Source organism: Colletotrichum siamense (genome assembly GCF_013390195.1).
Source record: "Colletotrichum siamense strain Cg363 chromosome Unknown KSG_Cg363_contig01, whole genome shotgun sequence".
NCBI classification, from domain to species: domain Eukaryota; kingdom Fungi; phylum Ascomycota; class Sordariomycetes; order Glomerellales; family Glomerellaceae; genus Colletotrichum; species Colletotrichum siamense.
Window position 1 is genome coordinate 4,834,301 of NW_023501014.1, and position 16,388 is coordinate 4,850,688.

Below are 16,388 nucleotides of genomic sequence, written 5' to 3' on the forward strand. Positions count from 1 at the left end.
TCAGGATACACACGCGGAAACCAAACACCGTCTCCTTTTTCGCTTCAACGATGACTGACACCCGCTGCACCATCGGAACTTGGGCCTGAAGCACATGGTCGGGCTGGAACCGCACTACCTAAGGATCATATTGAGGATAACCTGAGAGACTGAGGTGAGGCCAATATTGCTAATGGAGGTTGGTGGTTCGTGCTCTGTATCTCCATGTACCCCGAGCTAAGGTAGCCCAGGTGAACCAGACCTTGGGGAAAGGCATGCAAGTAATCTGGCCCGACATCCACGGATTTGGTGGCGTCGGTTGCCGGCCCTTGCATGCTGGTTTTGACTGGCGAGCACCCCGGCCAAATGTCCATATAATGCTACGACGTGGGATCTTAGGGGATTTCAGTCGTTCAAGAATGGCAGCTCCTGCTACAGACGGCATATCTATCCTACCTTCAGTACCTACTCAACGAGGAGAGCACCTGGGAGTTCATCATACATATCTGTGCGAGATACGACTACTGTCGGTAAGGCAGGTGGCATTTTGAGGCTGGCGTGGGCTCGCACGCTGCCCGCCTGCGCAGTAAGGTTGGTAGGTAATGTACGGATAGGTAGGTAGGTACCATGAGTATCTAAGGTAGTTGAGTAGCTTGTGCTTCCGCTGCCCAGGCACCCCGTAGGACAGACAACTCTGGGAAAGAAGGCTGATCCAAGAATAACCTGTAATTCATCTGCTCAACGAACCACAAACCGGTACAGATAGATGCAAAGACCAATGTGTTTGTCCATTCCGACAGGTTTCTGGGAACTCTGCATGAGGCGGCGTTTGTTCCCCTACCTTACCTTGCTTCAAGTGCACGCATAGATAAGTAGGCAACCACAGCGCAGCTGCCCGACCGTTACCGGCAGTGATGATTAATTCATCTGCGCTGTTAGCAGGAAGGACCGCAGATTTGGGGGAGGAAGGGGGAAGACAAAAAAAAAAAAAAAAAAAAAAAAGGAGGGAGGACCTGCGAAGGGAAACTTTGGGTTTAAGCCGAGCCTCTGCCGCTGCACCAAAGAAACAAATCACTCAATAACTTCACTGCTTCGAGTTTTGTTTCCTCTTGCCTCATATCGATAGAAGCCTACCCACCCGTAGTACCGCACCCAAATTATCCCACTCCTGCACCACCTTGTATTCTGTCCTGGTCTCATGATGAACACAGTAGCTGCCTATCTTACCGCGGTACCTAAGTGCCTGTCTGGGGTTCCAATCAATCACTCGCCTGGGCGGGCAGGGAACAGCAAGAACAGCATTCACCAATGAGGAATTCGCACTGTCATTTGTGCGTGAAAAATGCGGGTCTCCTACCGTGCTGATAAGCGAGAGATATGGCCAGTGACGCACTGTCGTTCCGCCAAACGGGGCTACTGGGGGCCCTGGGGTAAATGGTCTTTTTGTGTATGAGGTGTCCTGGGCTGGTGGTGTTGGTGTTGGTGTTGGCGGTTGGTCGTCCAGGTGGTCACCCCGTCCTGTCGCCCAGGGCATGTCGCTCTGCCCTCCATGGCTCTTTGGCTCGTCAGTGACTGGGCGTTGATATGGCCCAAGCCAGCCCGTCCACCATACTGCGTAAGAGAATGAATGAGTGAGTCCTTAGCAGATGGGACCCTTCTAGATCGAGGTGGATTGGACAACGGGCGACGGGACTGGGAGACGTCGACTGCCAGAGCAACTCTCGTGGACATCTGTGATTCACCCTGTCCAGTGTCGTCCACACGGTGTCTATGGACCCACTATTTTTTCACACAGGGTAAGGTAGTGAATCTGGGCTTCCCACAGGCGACGTGAGGTATCGAATCTGCTTTTAGGTGAGCCGTAGGCGCGGGCTTAATGGTGAGGTACCTCCGAAAGGTACCTTCCTGGGTCTTTCCCTCACACTCCTCCGATTTCCCAGGTCCACGCCATAATATCTGCCGCCCAAAATTTTTTTGGCCGATTCCTCTTTCAAATCTTCCCTCACCACAAACACCAAAATTGGTCCAGGTGGATAATTCCTCACCAGACCCTTTCTTCCATCAGCAGGTTTCTTCTGTATTTCCCTTCAGAAGATAACTCTCCCCTCTTCTTAATACAGCCGGTCGCTTGGAATACCTTTCTTTGGTTCCTTCCCGACCGCTGCGAAGGCCGAAAATCGTTGTATTTTCCCCTCTCCCACCCCCCATCGCCCAGCGATATTTCGTTCCTTCCGTCAAGGAATCTACGACAACAGTCCTTCGCAACCCAGTCAACGGACCGAATCGACCATAACCCGATCCGATCCTGTCTCTGAATCATCCTAGCGACGATTCATAGATCGAACTATTGCACCACAGTCATTCACTTCTTGGATTTCTGCGCCCCAAGACCCCTCCGTCGAATCTGAGATTCGGTATCCGAGCGATCGTATCAGTTGCGCCAAGTTCGACCACATCGTCGTCTTTTCGCAACCTACACATCATCCCCCGACGCCGACGCTTCCTCGACCGAGAAAAGCATCTCTATCAACGCACATTTCTTTCCGCACGCGCAACGACGAGATTCCACATATGACTTCGACTGCCAGCCCCCAGTCCAACCCGGCGCCCAACTCCTCTGCTGCGACTTCGGCTCCTTCATATGCGTCCGCTGCCGGTGCGAACAAGAAGCAAGCCTCCACGCCGCTGATTGCGACGGGATCCAACCCACCTGTGGTGGTCGGTGGCTCCTCTGCGCAAAATGCCAAGCCGTCTGCTCCGTCACCTGTAAATGGACGTCCCCCCATCACTCCTGCTGTGCCTGCTGCCCCAGCAGTCGCCCACGGTTCCTCGAACATGAACGGAAACGCGGCTGACCACAGCCGCAAGAGCTCCGTCACTCTTGCCAACGGTCCCAACAGCTTCGCTCCCAACGGTGGCCCCGTCGGTGGTTCCAAGCCTGGTATCCAATTTGGCTACAATTCACCCGCTGTTGCGCACAGCACTCCTCAGTCTACCGCGGCTCCTATCCCCATCCCTGGAGCTCATCAGAGGGTGCCCTCTCCTGCGCACTCTCCCTCGCCTATTCCTCAGCCTTCCGCTAGCGGTGGCCGCCCTCCTTCTGGTATGGCTCACTCCGGGGCGATGACATTTGGCAGTCTTGGAAGCGATGGCGATGTAAGTTACCCATCAAACCTGTATAGACCATGCGTCGTTGGTACCCTTGCTGACAACTACCCGCTGCAGCGCCACATGAGACAAGCCTCCACTCCTCAGTCCCAGGCCGCTCTGCCCGCCCAGCCTGGCTCTCATATTAGACGAGAATCGGGCGTCTCTCAGCACAGCGATGTGAGCGGGCCTGTTGGTCCTAACCAGGGCCCAAACCGTCAAGGTTTCCAGCCTCAGGGCGGCCGAGGCCGTGGCTTCAACCCGCAGCACCCTCCCTACAATGCCAACATGGGTTTCCCGCCTGGCCAGCAGTACGGCAACGGTCGCGGACGCGGTGCCATGCCCCCTTCCTTCCATCCCGGACGTACGATGCCTTACCCGAACTCGCCTCAGCCGACCCGAAGCCCGGCTCTGGCCCAGTCCCAGCCAGGAACCCCGAACATGGCTCCGGCTCAGATGCACCCGATGCCTATGGCCACTCCGCCTCAGCACTATTACCCGCCACCCAACATGGCGCCCCAACAAGTACAGCACCCCTCCTCCTTTCCAGATGTTTATGTTCCGTCTTTCAATTCGTCTACTTTATCTACCAAGAATAAGCGGAAGAATCAGCGTCGTGACTGGGATAAGTCGTCCCAGAAGTCTCGGCATGCAGACTTGTCACATGAGTCGCAATTGAATGTCAACAGACCTCGACGCCACAGTCGGCGTGAAGAGCAAATCTGGGTGACTGATCATGAGCGATATCATCTGGGCAACATGCCGCACAACGAGTTCCAGCCGGGCTACTTCCCAGAGCATGGCGAATTTAACTTCGCTGATCAGCTTCCGATGGCGCCTGATGAATCTTTCCTTGCGCTCCCCCCAGTTCCTCTTGATCTTTCGCCCGAAACTGGTAATTACGAGAGATTGCTAACTCAAGCGAAACAGCAACAGTACGGATACCCTCCCCCTCAGGGCCAGTTCGACAACTACGGCAGACCCATTTACTACAACCAGATGGGGTACATGCCCTCCCCCCCCGGCGCTCCCCCGGCCTTCCAGCCTGGGTTTGTGCCTCCCCCTTTCCACCAGCCTGCTCCGACTGCCATGTCACGTACATCTTCGCACTCGGAACGGCCGTCTTCAAGCACTGGTCAACCGGCCGCGCCTGTTGTCTCTGGTACACCCCAGCCTCAAAATGCTCAGGTTAAGACCCCAATGGTTGTCGGTAACAACTTTGTTCGCCCCAAGAAGAGCGCGGCCATCGTCATCAAGAATGCTGCGGGTGAGGCTGTTGACTTCAAGAGCATGAAGACCCCGTCTTCTCCTGCTCCAAGCATTCAGCAATCCAAGACTCCCCCGATTGTGACTTCTACCCCTACCCCTCCACCGAAGTCAGCGACGCCATCCCATGTCCGTAACGATAGCCAAGCCACCCCGAAGACTGCTCGCGAGATCCAGGACGAGCTTAGAGCCAAGATCCAGCAAGCCACCAAGGGTGGCGAGGATAAGGCTAAGGAAGAGGCCGAGGCCAAGGCGAAGGCTGCCGAGGAGGAGAAGAAGACTGCCGAAGCTAAGGCCAAGGCTGAAGCTGAGGAGAAGGCCAAGGAGGAGGCTCGCAAGGCCGAGGAAGAAGCTGCCGAGGCCAAGCGTAAGGCTCAGGAAGAAGAGAAGGCCAAGGCTGAAGCTGACGCCAAGGCCGAAGCTGAGGCTAAGGCTAAGGCAGAGGCTGAGAAGCCCGCCGAACCTGTCGCTGAGGCCGAAACCGAGGACGAACGAATGGAACGCATGATCAGGGAGATGGAAGAAGAGGATGCTCGTCGCGAGAAGGAGGCTGCGGAATACAACGCGAAGAAGGCCATCGAAAAGGAGGCTGCGAAGAAGGCCGAGGAGGAGAAGAAGAAGGCCAACGCTGCCGACGAAGATCGCAAGCTCCGCGAGGCTGAACGTGAGATGGAGCGTCTTGAGGAGGAGAAGGAGAGGAAGCGTGCCCAGGGTGCCTCCTCTGCCCCCTCTGTTGCCGAGCTTCTTGCGAAGAGTAAGTCAGGAGACCTTCCCGACGAGCCTGCCAAGGTTGGCGACGTCGCCGACAAGCTCTCTACCCTGAGCATTGGTGGCGATTCAAAGGCTTCCACTCCTACTGAGGCGTCTGCGCCCAAGGCCACTCCTACCGAGAAGCGTGGAGCCAAGCCTTCCCCTCTCAACCTCGCCCCCCTCAACACCAAGCCTGTCGAGCCGCCTCAGCCCAGCGCCGCTCTCCAGTCACTCAAGTCTGCCCGCTTCTTGCAAGTTATCAACCAGGATACCTACCCTGCGGGAATCAGCTCCCCCAACCCCGCACTCAACGCCGCTGTCGCCAAGAAGGGCAAGACCTTCAAGTACGACGCTCAGTTCTTGCTCCAGTTCCAGAAGGTCTTTACCGAGCAGCCTTCCATGGAATTCCATCAACAGGTCAAGTCTTTGATTGGTGACAACGATGGCTCCCGTTCCGCTTCTACTCCCCGTGCTGGATCTGGCCGCGGAAACTCTCAACGCGGCTCTGCTGCCGGAGTGATGGGCAAGTTCGGCGCCCCTGGCGGCCCCATGAACCCCAACGTCAGAGGCACAACTTCTGCTGAACGCTTCGCCATGTCCAATGCTGCTATGAGCGCAGGCGGCATGGGTGGTATGGGCAACTTCCGTCCCTCCTTCCCTGTCGCTGGACAGATGGCTCGCACGCCTTCCTCCTCCAACATGGGACCCAACTCGCCTAGAACTCGTTCTCAAAGAGGAGGTGGTAGTAGACGCAACGACTTCAACGTCAAGGAGGCGCAGGCAGCTAAGACCATGCCTCTTACGCAGGGCATGGAAGTCAAGCCTATCGCGGTCTCCGCTACCGGTTGGAAGCCTACCAGCATTGGAAAGGGTGGTGCCGCCGGTAGCGGTGCTGCTGCAGACCACATGGATCCCGAAATGGTCCAACGTAAGGTCAAGGCCGCGCTCAACAAGATGACCCCCGAGAAGTTCGACAAGATTGCCGACCAGATCCTCGCCATTGCGGGCCAGTCCAAGGACGAGTCTGACGGCCGCACCCTTCGCCAGGTTATCCAGCTCACCTTTGAGAAGGCGACTGATGAAGCTCACTGGGCCTCAATGTACGCCAAGTTCTGCAAGCGCATGCTTGACACAATGAGCGCCGAGATTCGCGACGAGAACATCAAGGACAAGAATGGTGTTGTTGTTAGTGGCGGTGCTCTGTTCCGCAAGTACCTGCTCAACCGCTGTCAAGAAGAGTTCGAGCGTGGTTGGAAGGTCAACTTGCCAGAGCTCAAGGAAGGCGAGAAGGACAAGGCTACCGGAGAGGCTGTCATGCTGTCCGACGAATATTACATTGCTGCTGCCGCCAAGCGTCGTGGTCTTGGTCTGGTTCAGTTCATTGGTGAGCTATACAAGCTCGGCATGCTGACTGAACGTATCATGCATGAGTGTGTACGCAAGTTGGTTGACTACGAGGGCGTGCCCGACGAAGCAGAGATTGAGTCTCTTTCCAAGCTGCTGAGAACAATTGGCGGCAACCTCGATGCATCAGACAAGGGCAAGCAGCTGATGAATGCCTACTTCGAACGCATTCAGCACATGGTCGACATGCCCGAGCTCGCCAGCAGATTGAAGTTCATGCTCATGGACGTCATTGACCTCCGTAGGTCTGGTTGGTCTTCCAAGGAGGCCAACAAGGGCCCAAAGACTCTGGAGGAGATCCGTGCCGAGGTAAGAACATCAGTAATTCCCGAAATGCTCAAACGGAGGCTAACAAAAATGTAGGCTGAGGCTGCTGCCATCCAGAAGGCTCAGGAGAACCAGCGCAGCGGCAGCCAGCGTGGGGGGCCTGGCGGTCGTCCCAACCTTGGTCGTGGCGATTCCCGCAACTTTTCGTCTGGCTACATGCAAGCTGCTTCCAACCAGGTTGGTATGGATGACCTGCGCCGCCTGAAGGGTTCTACCAGCAGAGCCGCCAGCGGCAATGTCACTCTTGGACCTACGTCCATGTTTGCCTCGCGCAGCAACAGCGGCCGCCGACTCGGCCCTGGCGGCTCCCTCGGCCGCCCTGGCGAGGACTCTGGTGCTTCTTCCCGCACCGGCACACCGCCTACCACTCAGCACACCAACGCTTTCAGGTAAGATAACAATCATGATCCTTTTTTCTTCTGGTCAACATCTCACTAGTCAATAGCGCACTCGCCAATTTGGACAGCGAAAACCCAGCCTCTCCTCCCTCGACTGCGGCATCGCCTGCACTGTCCAAGGCCGTTCCTGACAGCTCCGCTGCCGGCGGAGACAAATGAGGAGAGACCCTGAGTATTTCCTTTTCCAATGAGTCGTTGCATTTCAGCAAATAGACAGGGGCGGGGGTTGTTTTGGTGCATTTACACAAGGGTTTTCACAGTTCGTGTGTTTCAAAAGTTACCCTGATCTTTACTACTGCGGACCATGATACCTCGAGAAGAATACCGACATAGACGATTCGCAACCGAGAGAACCTCTCGTAAGGAAGAGAGGTTTTCTCAATTTCGGACCACAGACGTCCGTTTTCCTACATCCTACCCCTCCCCAACTCCACAACGCATCCCCCGATGCGTTTCTCAACATGTGTTTCTATTCCTTTCTAATACGAGTTCACGACGCTTTATGGGTCATCTTTATTGTGCCTGGCTATGTTTGGAGGGATGGGACATGGGCGAATGGAAATGCCAGATGCACGAATGAAAGAAGACGACCTCGGGAGGGTCCATCCAGCAATGGAGAGCTCATGTGTGTATGACCTGGCCAGCACGCTGACCTTCCAGGCGGATATGAGGGCACTCAACAAAAGCATACAATGGGGAGCTTCGGCCAGGTCGTGATTTCCTGTTATGCAGAAAAGGGGATTCTGGGAATGTTCAGAAGAGGGTTTCGTCTTTTTCTATTTTACTTTTGCTTTTGGCATTGGCTTGTCCACTGGCTGGTTTCTCACAGCGGAGACCCAACAACACTTTGCATGGAAACAAGTTTGGGGGAAAAGGAAGTGAGGTTTCCCCCCCCCCCCCCCGGTTTTGGGAGGGCAATGAGACTGTCTGGTCACGGAACACCCTCTCTAAAAAGAGGTTGGCCCAGTTCCAAGTACGGACGTCAGGACCTTGTTGCCGGTCGCCAACGGCAGCTTGGCTCCTGGGTTCGAGCCAGGATGAATAGGGCAAAAAAGATGAGACATCGGCGGGATTAATCGGACCGGGCGGAGGACCTAATACTTCTTCTGACTTTGTACATTTAATTCGGCAAGAGCCAGCCAGTGGACCAGCAAAAAAAAAAGACCACACAGTTCATACAATCCCCCCATGTGTCGTATTTGCCTTGCGGTCTACTGACTACTGATAGCCCTGTCTTTATGGCGTGTGAACGCATGTGTGAATGTGGGTGGCGTCGTGCATGAGGGCTTTTTATCCTTCGAAAATAGCCTCATTTGTCGACAGACCCCTGCCAGCCCTGATGTACCCTGCCCCCCCTCCCCTCATGCTGCGCCGTCGTTGGCCTCCCAACCATCGACAGACGAGGAGGTGTCGAGGATGTAAAGAGAGGGGCTGACGAGCCTAGTAATGGCAGTATGTTGATATGGTAGTACTAACTGTAGAACGAAGTGAGAGGGAACACAACATGCAAACGGAAGCTCGAAAGGCTCTACTTGAGTAGACACAACTGATGTAAATTAAAATCGGCCTTCTTGCAATACCAAGACCAATGCCATGCGTTCATCGAATCGATACGTGCCCAACTGCCCAAATTTGAATCTGCCAAAAACGCCAGGCTCGACAATCTGAAAACCCGCCACTGTTGAGCCAGGCAGGAGAGAGCAATGTATACAGAAAGCCAAACAAACTCCCCTCCCCGAAACCTCGTCCTACTGTCCAAACCAAGCTTCATTCTAAAGTGATCCCGTCCGGTTCATCATCATTGCATTTCGCGGTTCGTTGTCTGGCTTATGCGGCGGTAAGAAGAGGTTTGTTGAATCCCAGCTTCGCGAACAGAGTGTCCATGGCGACCCATTGCCTGCCGCACTTGTCGAGATATTTGTCAACCACGCCCTTGACGGTGTCAAACCGGACGCGGTTATGCTCGGCAAGTGCGAATATCTTGTCCTTTTCCTCGCGGGAGAGGTCGTTCCCACTCTCGGCCGAGGCCTTGGTCTTTTCGACGTCCCACAGGCTGGCAAAGTACACCAGTTGGTTGTAAATTGCCTTCTCGGTAAACTCGTAGCGCATGCGGCCGAGACAGTCCCGCGCAAGGCCTTTGGGTCCCAGACAGCGGGTGCCGTAAACGTTCATCTGACGAGTGCGGATGCCACAAGCCGTGTCGTCGCACACGAGCCAGCCCTCGTAGTAGCGAGCAGTCTGCGTGCGAAGGGCATGTTCGACTTGAGCCACGATGGACATAATCGGAATGGTTGCGTCGCACGAATCGCAGAGCAAACCCGAAGCCGACACACGGTCAGGCTGGGCGAGGAGACCCTCAAACACAAACGATTTTTTGCAGGTGCGGCAGCGCAGAGACAAACGCGCACACTCGGCAAACCGCACGTCGTCGGGGATCTGCGACTCAAGGGGATGGATCTCCATGTCGTTGCTAGAGCTTTGATGACCATCCTGCACCGACTTGTACCTGCGAATATCTAACCCGAGGCACTCTGCAAGTTGAGAGCTTGACGTGCCCACAATGTTTGCGCATAGACGCTCGACAGGGGGGAAGATCTGCTTGCCCATATACCATTCGACGTCAGGCGAGAGGCCAGAGTCGGCCTTCATGACATCGGCGGGAAGGTATGCTCTCTTCGGGGCAGGATCGGAACTCTGAGGATCACCGGTGATGATGTACGAAACAACGTCACCACGGCGAACTGTCTTTCCTCGAGCAATCTCCCGAAGCGCTACCTGAACCTGGGGCATCGAGTCTGCGTTGGGGTACTCTGTAGGAGCCTTGCCGAGTTGGGTGAAGATGATGTACTTTTGGGGAGGGACGGACTGCTCGCGCATCTTGCCAGAGATCTCTCTCAGGTACTCATGGATACGGGAAATAGACACCTCTGTCTCATCACCGGAAAGAATCTCGTTAAGAATCTTGCTGGAGATTTCCTTGGACAAAGTGCAGTACTCGCGACGCTTCATGTCTAGACCCTTGACCTCCATCTTTTCGATGAACTTGCCGTCTTTTTCAACCAAGTTGATGGCGGCGTACTTCTTCTTGGCTTGTAGCAAGATACGGCGGAAGACGTTGTCAATGTCGATCTCAAGAAGTCTGTATCGCTCGTTGACTGCCTTCTTGAACTCCTGGCCCACCTTGAACGCGTCCGCCACATTTTCGACATTAGCATTGATCATGACGGAATCAGTGTCTCCGTAGATGACCTGAAGTGCCTTGCTTTCAGCAAGCTCCTTGGTGCTCCGCAAGATCTCACGACCCTTGTACGTGGTCAAGACTGCGAGCGGACGGGCGTAGAAACGAGACTTGGTGTAGCCCAAGCATCCGTACATGGAATTGGCTGTGAGCTTCAACGCAAGCTGTTTGATATCCCAGGTGGCAAGCTGCTCCGTAGTGGCGGTCTTGTCCTTCATGAGAGCCTTGACTTGTCTTCTTCGACTGACAAGAGTGGCAATTAGTCTGGGCAGAATGCCCTGGTCCTGGTCCTTGGGAACCTCGGGCACAGCGTCCTCGTCCTCGTTCTAAGAAATGATTAGATATTGTCGCCTTTCCAGAAGATGTGGTTAGCTTACCATTGCTGATCTGTTGACAGTCGTGAAGCAAATGTTAAACTCCTGAATGATAGAGGGATACAGGGAGTTAAAGTCCATGACGAGAACGAACTTGTCGTACAGACCCTTTTCGGGCTCAAAGACGAGACCTCCCTTGTACTTGTCCTTCTTCTTGCCTTCGCCTTCCTCTTCTTGATTATCCTCTTGGGCCATTCTGCCCCGGAAAGTTTGCTTGTCGGGACAGATGTACTTATTGCGGTGAAACTCATGCAGCAAAATGTACTCATTCCGCTCGGCACGAGTACCTGTGAGAGTTCTCGCCCAGGAGTTACCAGCCAAGTTGGTGAGGACTTTGGTCAGAGGCAGAAGCTGGACTTGGAGGGCAAGGGCAGTGATGAAATGTGTGTCGGTCTCCATGTGAGTGATGTAGTTCATCATGCCATCCTTGTTTTGAGTAGCCCAGCCCTTGAGAGCCGCTTCATTATCAATGTCTTGACGGCGGTTGTTGCCCGATAGGTAGAGGCTGCACATCTCTGTCAAACTCCAAGACTGGCACTTATACATGGCAGATTTTCCGGCGTCGTTGGCTAGATCACAGAGAAGACGACCAGACATGATTTGCCTTTCAGCGAATACATTGCCGCCGACCTTGTTCATAGAAGCTGGCCATTGTGACCGCTTGAGACGACCGAGGCGAGACCACTGGTGTGTCTTCTTCTCGTGTAGACGGTTGAGTAGCACACTGTAGTCGACGCCTTCTAATTGATGTCCCAAGATAACGTCAGGATCAACAACATCGAGCTGCGCTAGGAAAAACTGAAGGATTTCAGATTCTTGACGGAACGTCTTGAGAAGGCCTCTCTTGCGCTCTTTGGCCATTGTCTCGAACCCAAGCGGGAACGACGTGCCGTACGGCCGAATAAGTGTGAAGGTTCGGCAGGGAAGCTTTTCGGCGGGAGTGGTGTCATTTAATGACAGCTTCTCGTAAATCCTGGCGCTGATGGCGAGGATCTCGGGCTTGTTGGCTTTAGCATTGAATGCGGTACGCAAGGACAAGGCCATCAATGTCAGGGGAGGCGTATCAAGGTTATCGGAGTCACTCAGCGGGGCGACCATATTTGGGTGCTCGACTAAGACCTCAAGCTTGCAGTGAGAGGCATTCTTGAGGGCGCCAAAGTCGGCGTCGTTGATCTTGAGCCAGCATGGTCCCATAATGTTTTTCCAGAGAACGAATTGTTCAAACAAAGCGGTGTTGGTGCCGAAAACGCGCGAAAAGGTCTCTCCAGTAGCGGATCCATCGATCACGGGCTCTTTTTTCCCTCTAGTCAGCCAACGTTCGCCAAAGCCTTCATACTGGTGACTTACTTGTATACGGGTAGAGGCACTTGAGATACTGTGCTTCTTTGGGGATTCCTGGCAGTTCGAATGCATACTTGCGCTTGCAAGCCTTGATCTTGTACATGCCAACATTCATCTTGGTCATCATGGCATCAATCTCAGAGTAGACGTCCATCATCCCGACCTCCTCCCCAGTGTCCTCGCCGCCTTGCACTCTTGTTTCGCGCGGCAGAAAGTACAGCTTGCGCAGGATGTTGTCGACTTTTACGAAACAGCTGACATACAGCCCGGTCTTCTTGTTTAAGACCTTACCGAAGAGGCAGAGACTGCCATTCACCTCAGTGTAGTCTGTCCAGAACAAGTTGAGACTGCCATCCGGTTCGACAGCATCCTTGTAGTCGATCTTACCAACAGTTCTCGCCTCCGCAGGTGAGCTGCTGACGACGTTGAGCTGGTCAGTAATGAAGTTCCAAGCAGACGAGTCCACCGTGGGCTCGGGTGCTTTAGCAGGGGACGAGTTCAGAGGCGAAGGATACGGCTCCGGCTTGATCAGCTTCTTCGGAGGTCTCGATCCGGCGATGTTGACGCTGGCAGTGGTGATGGTACCGGCGTGTGCGACCTCCATCATATCGTCATCGTCATCGTCTTTTGGCTCTGCCTTGATCTGGGCCTTTCGCTGAGCTACCTTTGCCGCCGGCGATGATGGTGCCGGGTCAGACATGGGAATATCAGCAGCCTCCACGATCGGACTGTCCTCTCTATCGTCGCCCATAGGCGGCATGTAGCCATCGTCAAGCACCGAGTCGTCAATGGTCGGAGAAGGAAGTCGGTCGTCTACGGTCTTGGGTCTCTTGGTCAAGGGCCGTCTAGTCTCTGGCGCGGGAGAGAGCACGCGGGCTCTTCGCCGTTCCGGGGATCTGTTGCGTTTGCCCCCAGATCTTGAGACGGGTGCGGGGACGTTGGCGTCCACCTCGCCAAGTAAGTCGGCAAGGAAGGCGTCATCTTCTTTTGTCTTCGCTACCTGTTGACCTGGTTACCATATAGTTCGTCTCACAGTTTCGTTGATGCAAACCTTTGGCTTTGCTTGTGTCTTGACAGCACCCTTTGTAAAGTACTCGCTAATGTCTCGATCGTTTGCGTCTCGCTTGGCTACCTCGTCCTCGCGCTGCTTCTTTACTACTTGCTTTTAGCTGTTGTCCAGACTCGAATGATGGGAATGGTCAGGCTTTCTTACATGCTTTGCTAGGCCTGCCGCGTCCTTGTACAGTCACATCCTCGTCACTGTCCGAATAATACTGAGGGGCACGATCCCACTCCTCTCGGCCGTCGTCAGCGTAGCCTTCGCCATTGTCGTCGACAACGAAGTCGTCCTGGTCCAGACGGTCCCTAATGATCTTCTTGTATTGGTTCTCGTCGACCTCCTCGTACAATTCGGAAACGTCCTCGACTTCGTAGTTGCCCTTCTTGCCAGACTGTCGGAGAGCCCGAAGCTCGGCGAGCTTCGAGCGCCTGTCGGCTTTCGGCATGGTGGGTGGTTTTTCTTTTGTAAGATATCAATCAGAGAGCGAAAGTGTGTAGAAGAGGTGTCTAGTTCATGGTTTCGCGAACAAAATCAAGACCGTGGGCAAAATGAGTTGTTGGCGGTTCGGCGTGGCTATTAGAGGGTGGAAACAGGCATGTTGTGAGCGGAAATCGCAAAGGACGGGGTTCTAGGCACTATAATTTGGCCCGTTGCAAGGGGCGGCGCGTGTTGAGAAAAGTCGCGTCCGTGTTTGCGACGCGTTCTGCTTAATTGAACTGGGCCAATTGGTCCACTACAAGTATGTGGGGTGTGCAAGAGGCCTGGCCCCCGCGGCCCAAACGTCAGTGGCCTGCGTGACACGCTAAGCATGCATGCCGTTGTACGGATACAGAGTATGAATACGGATACCGATATTTCACTTACGTCCGATAAGATAAGGCGGCAGCTTCATTCTTAGCAGCTTCAGTCACTGCAAAATTTCCAAGTAACGGCGCATCTACCAGCACAATTAGGAGTCTCTCCTGGCGTGCAAAACGAGAATCGATACCCAGAATGTTGGCCTGTACGGCGTGTCTCAGGAGGTTAACCAAGCCCATCAAGACAGTAGCTTTGTTCGCCAGGACGCCTCGCATTCCTCAATATGACCTGCCGCTGATCCGACTAAGCCATGCCGACGCAATCACACAGGAGAAGTTCATGCGGAAGTTGAACGCAGCACCCCAAGAACAAGAGGTGCAAGCGAAAAGTCAAAGAGAAAGAAGGGTCAAGCGAGTTGTTGAGAAAGAACTCGCGTACTCGGAGGACCGCTGGAAGATTGCCCAGCAAGTCCAAGCGATGCTTAAAACGCACCGTTATGAAGAAGCCGTCCTCCTGGTGAAAGAAGCCAGCAAGAGAGACAATTGTGCCGTTGCCTGGAACCACGTTCTCGACTACGAGCTTGTCACCCGAAAAAGCCCGGCCAACGCATGGAAGCTCTTCAACGACATGAAGAAGCGCGGGCAGAAACCCAACGAGCAGACGTACACTATCATGTTCCGCGGTTTTGCCAACGTACCTCACCCCGAGACCGGTGTCAAGCGGGCGGTCCAGCTGTATCGTACTCTATTGCAAGATACAAGAGTCAAGGCGAACCAAATACACCTCAACGCTGTCCTCCAAGCATGCGGCCGCGGGAAGGACGTTGATTCCATGTTCGCCATCCTGGATTCGGCGGACCCGAAGGCCGGTCGCGGAGCAGACGCACGAACATACACGACCATTCTCAACAGCTTGCGCTTCAGTATCATGTCCAAGCCTAGCCATGATGTCGGGGGTACCAGGGAGCCAGCGGGCAGACAACAGAGCGAGACGCTAAAGGTTGTTGATCAGTGCAAGCGCATCTGGGAAGAGGTAATGCGCGAGTGGCGAGCCGGAAGGCTTACCATGGACGAGGAGTTGGTCCTGGCCATGGCGCGCATACTGCCAGAAAAGGAGTTGATGCAGCATTTGCATGACACCATGGGCATACCCAACTTGGAGGACGCCAACGTCAAAAGAGACTGGGGAGGTGTGATCAACGAGGATAATGGCAATAGAGATATCGCTGCCGTCAGCAACAAGCGATCTCAGAATGACCAAGATCGCGATGGCGTCAAACTCGCGGTTCCAGGTCCAAAGACACTCTCCCTCCTCATTTCATCCAGAGCCACCCAAAGACAGCCCCGATTAGCCACCGATTACTGGAATCTTTTCGTCCTTCACTACGGCCTAAAGCCCGACGCCGGCAACTTCGAACTATACATGTCGCAACTTGAGCGCCGTGGAGCCAGCGCCCTCGCCATGAACATCCTCTCAGAGATGCCCCAGGCCCAATTCACATCATCTCTAGTACACCAGGCCCTACAAGCGTGCCTCCGTGATAATATGAACCCCAATGCCTTCACCAATGCCACCGGCATCATCGACAACACGATGTTGCGTGCAGAAGCTCTGAAGAACGATAGGCGGTTTCCCCCACGCATCGACATCCTCGCGCTAATTCTCTACCACCGGGTCGCTGTGGCAGCAGACCATGCCTTCCGCCAGATGGCCAAGTCTGGCAACCAGGAGGGCGCGGATCGGGGCTACGGCAAGCAGCTGGCTTCGGCCGTCGACAAGTTATACGGCCCGTTTTGCACGGCCAAGCAAGGTGTGCTGGCAGCGGCAAAACCAAGCGCCAAACCCAAGGCCAAAGCCAACCCATCCGCCGAAAGAGGGGGCGAACGCCGCATCGAGTTTGCGAAACTCGTTCTTGATCTTGCTCGCAGCCTCATCGCCACGGTCGACAGAGTCGAAAGGAGGCAGCTTCTCGAGCGAGGAGATCAGCTTGAAGATCTTAAGAAGAAGCGAAATGCCATCAACCGTTTCGTGGTCGAATTGACTGACCCCCAACAGCAGGACTCCCAGCCTATTTTGTCCACCAGCATGTGACTTGATGTGCAAGAAGATGGACGAAGCGACAGGGCTGTATCATAGGTAAAGGCGCCTCAAAACTATTATCATCTCCATAATATACCCATTTCTTGCTGAACATTGCTTTCTAAGTACTTTTCTCTTCCGAGCGGTACAAAACGCGACGAGGTCCAAGAGTCCCTATTGAGGAAAGGGTGAAACCGAAATGACGACTTGATGCCAAGAAGCGATAA

At 54.4% G+C, this 16,388-nt stretch overlaps 3 protein-coding genes across 3 annotated transcripts; 2 read left to right on the top strand and 1 right to left on the bottom strand.

The window, feature by feature from the left end:
- Positions 1 to 2,550: 2,550 nt before the first annotated feature.
- tif471 (Eukaryotic translation initiation factor 4 gamma) lies at positions 2,551 to 7,430 on the top strand (the record flags this gene model as incomplete). The annotated part of the gene is made up of 4 exons (XM_036633051.1): positions 2,551 to 3,135; positions 3,205 to 6,855; positions 6,910 to 7,262; positions 7,319 to 7,430. The coding sequence occupies 4 exons, from the start codon at positions 2,551 to 2,553 to the stop codon at positions 7,428 to 7,430; spliced, it is 4,701 nt and encodes a 1,566-aa protein (XP_036502543.1).
- Positions 7,431 to 9,098: 1,668 nt separating this feature from the next.
- On the bottom strand, positions 9,099 to 13,729 carry pol1 (DNA polymerase alpha catalytic subunit; the record flags this gene model as incomplete). Its single annotated transcript, XM_036633052.1, has 5 exons — positions 9,099 to 10,835; positions 10,887 to 12,175; positions 12,231 to 13,224; positions 13,276 to 13,379; positions 13,438 to 13,729. 5 exons carry the CDS (start codon positions 13,727 to 13,729, stop codon positions 9,099 to 9,101), a joined length of 4,416 nt encoding a protein of 1,471 aa, XP_036502542.1.
- Positions 13,730 to 14,277: 548 nt separating this feature from the next.
- On the top strand, positions 14,278 to 16,173 carry CGCS363_v001204 (Pentatricopeptide repeat-containing protein 2; the record flags this gene model as incomplete). The annotated part of the gene is made up of 1 exon (XM_036633053.1): positions 14,278 to 16,173. One exon carries the CDS (start codon positions 14,278 to 14,280, stop codon positions 16,171 to 16,173), a length of 1,896 nt encoding a protein of 631 aa, XP_036502549.1.
- Between the last annotated feature and the right edge of the window lie 215 nt (positions 16,174 to 16,388).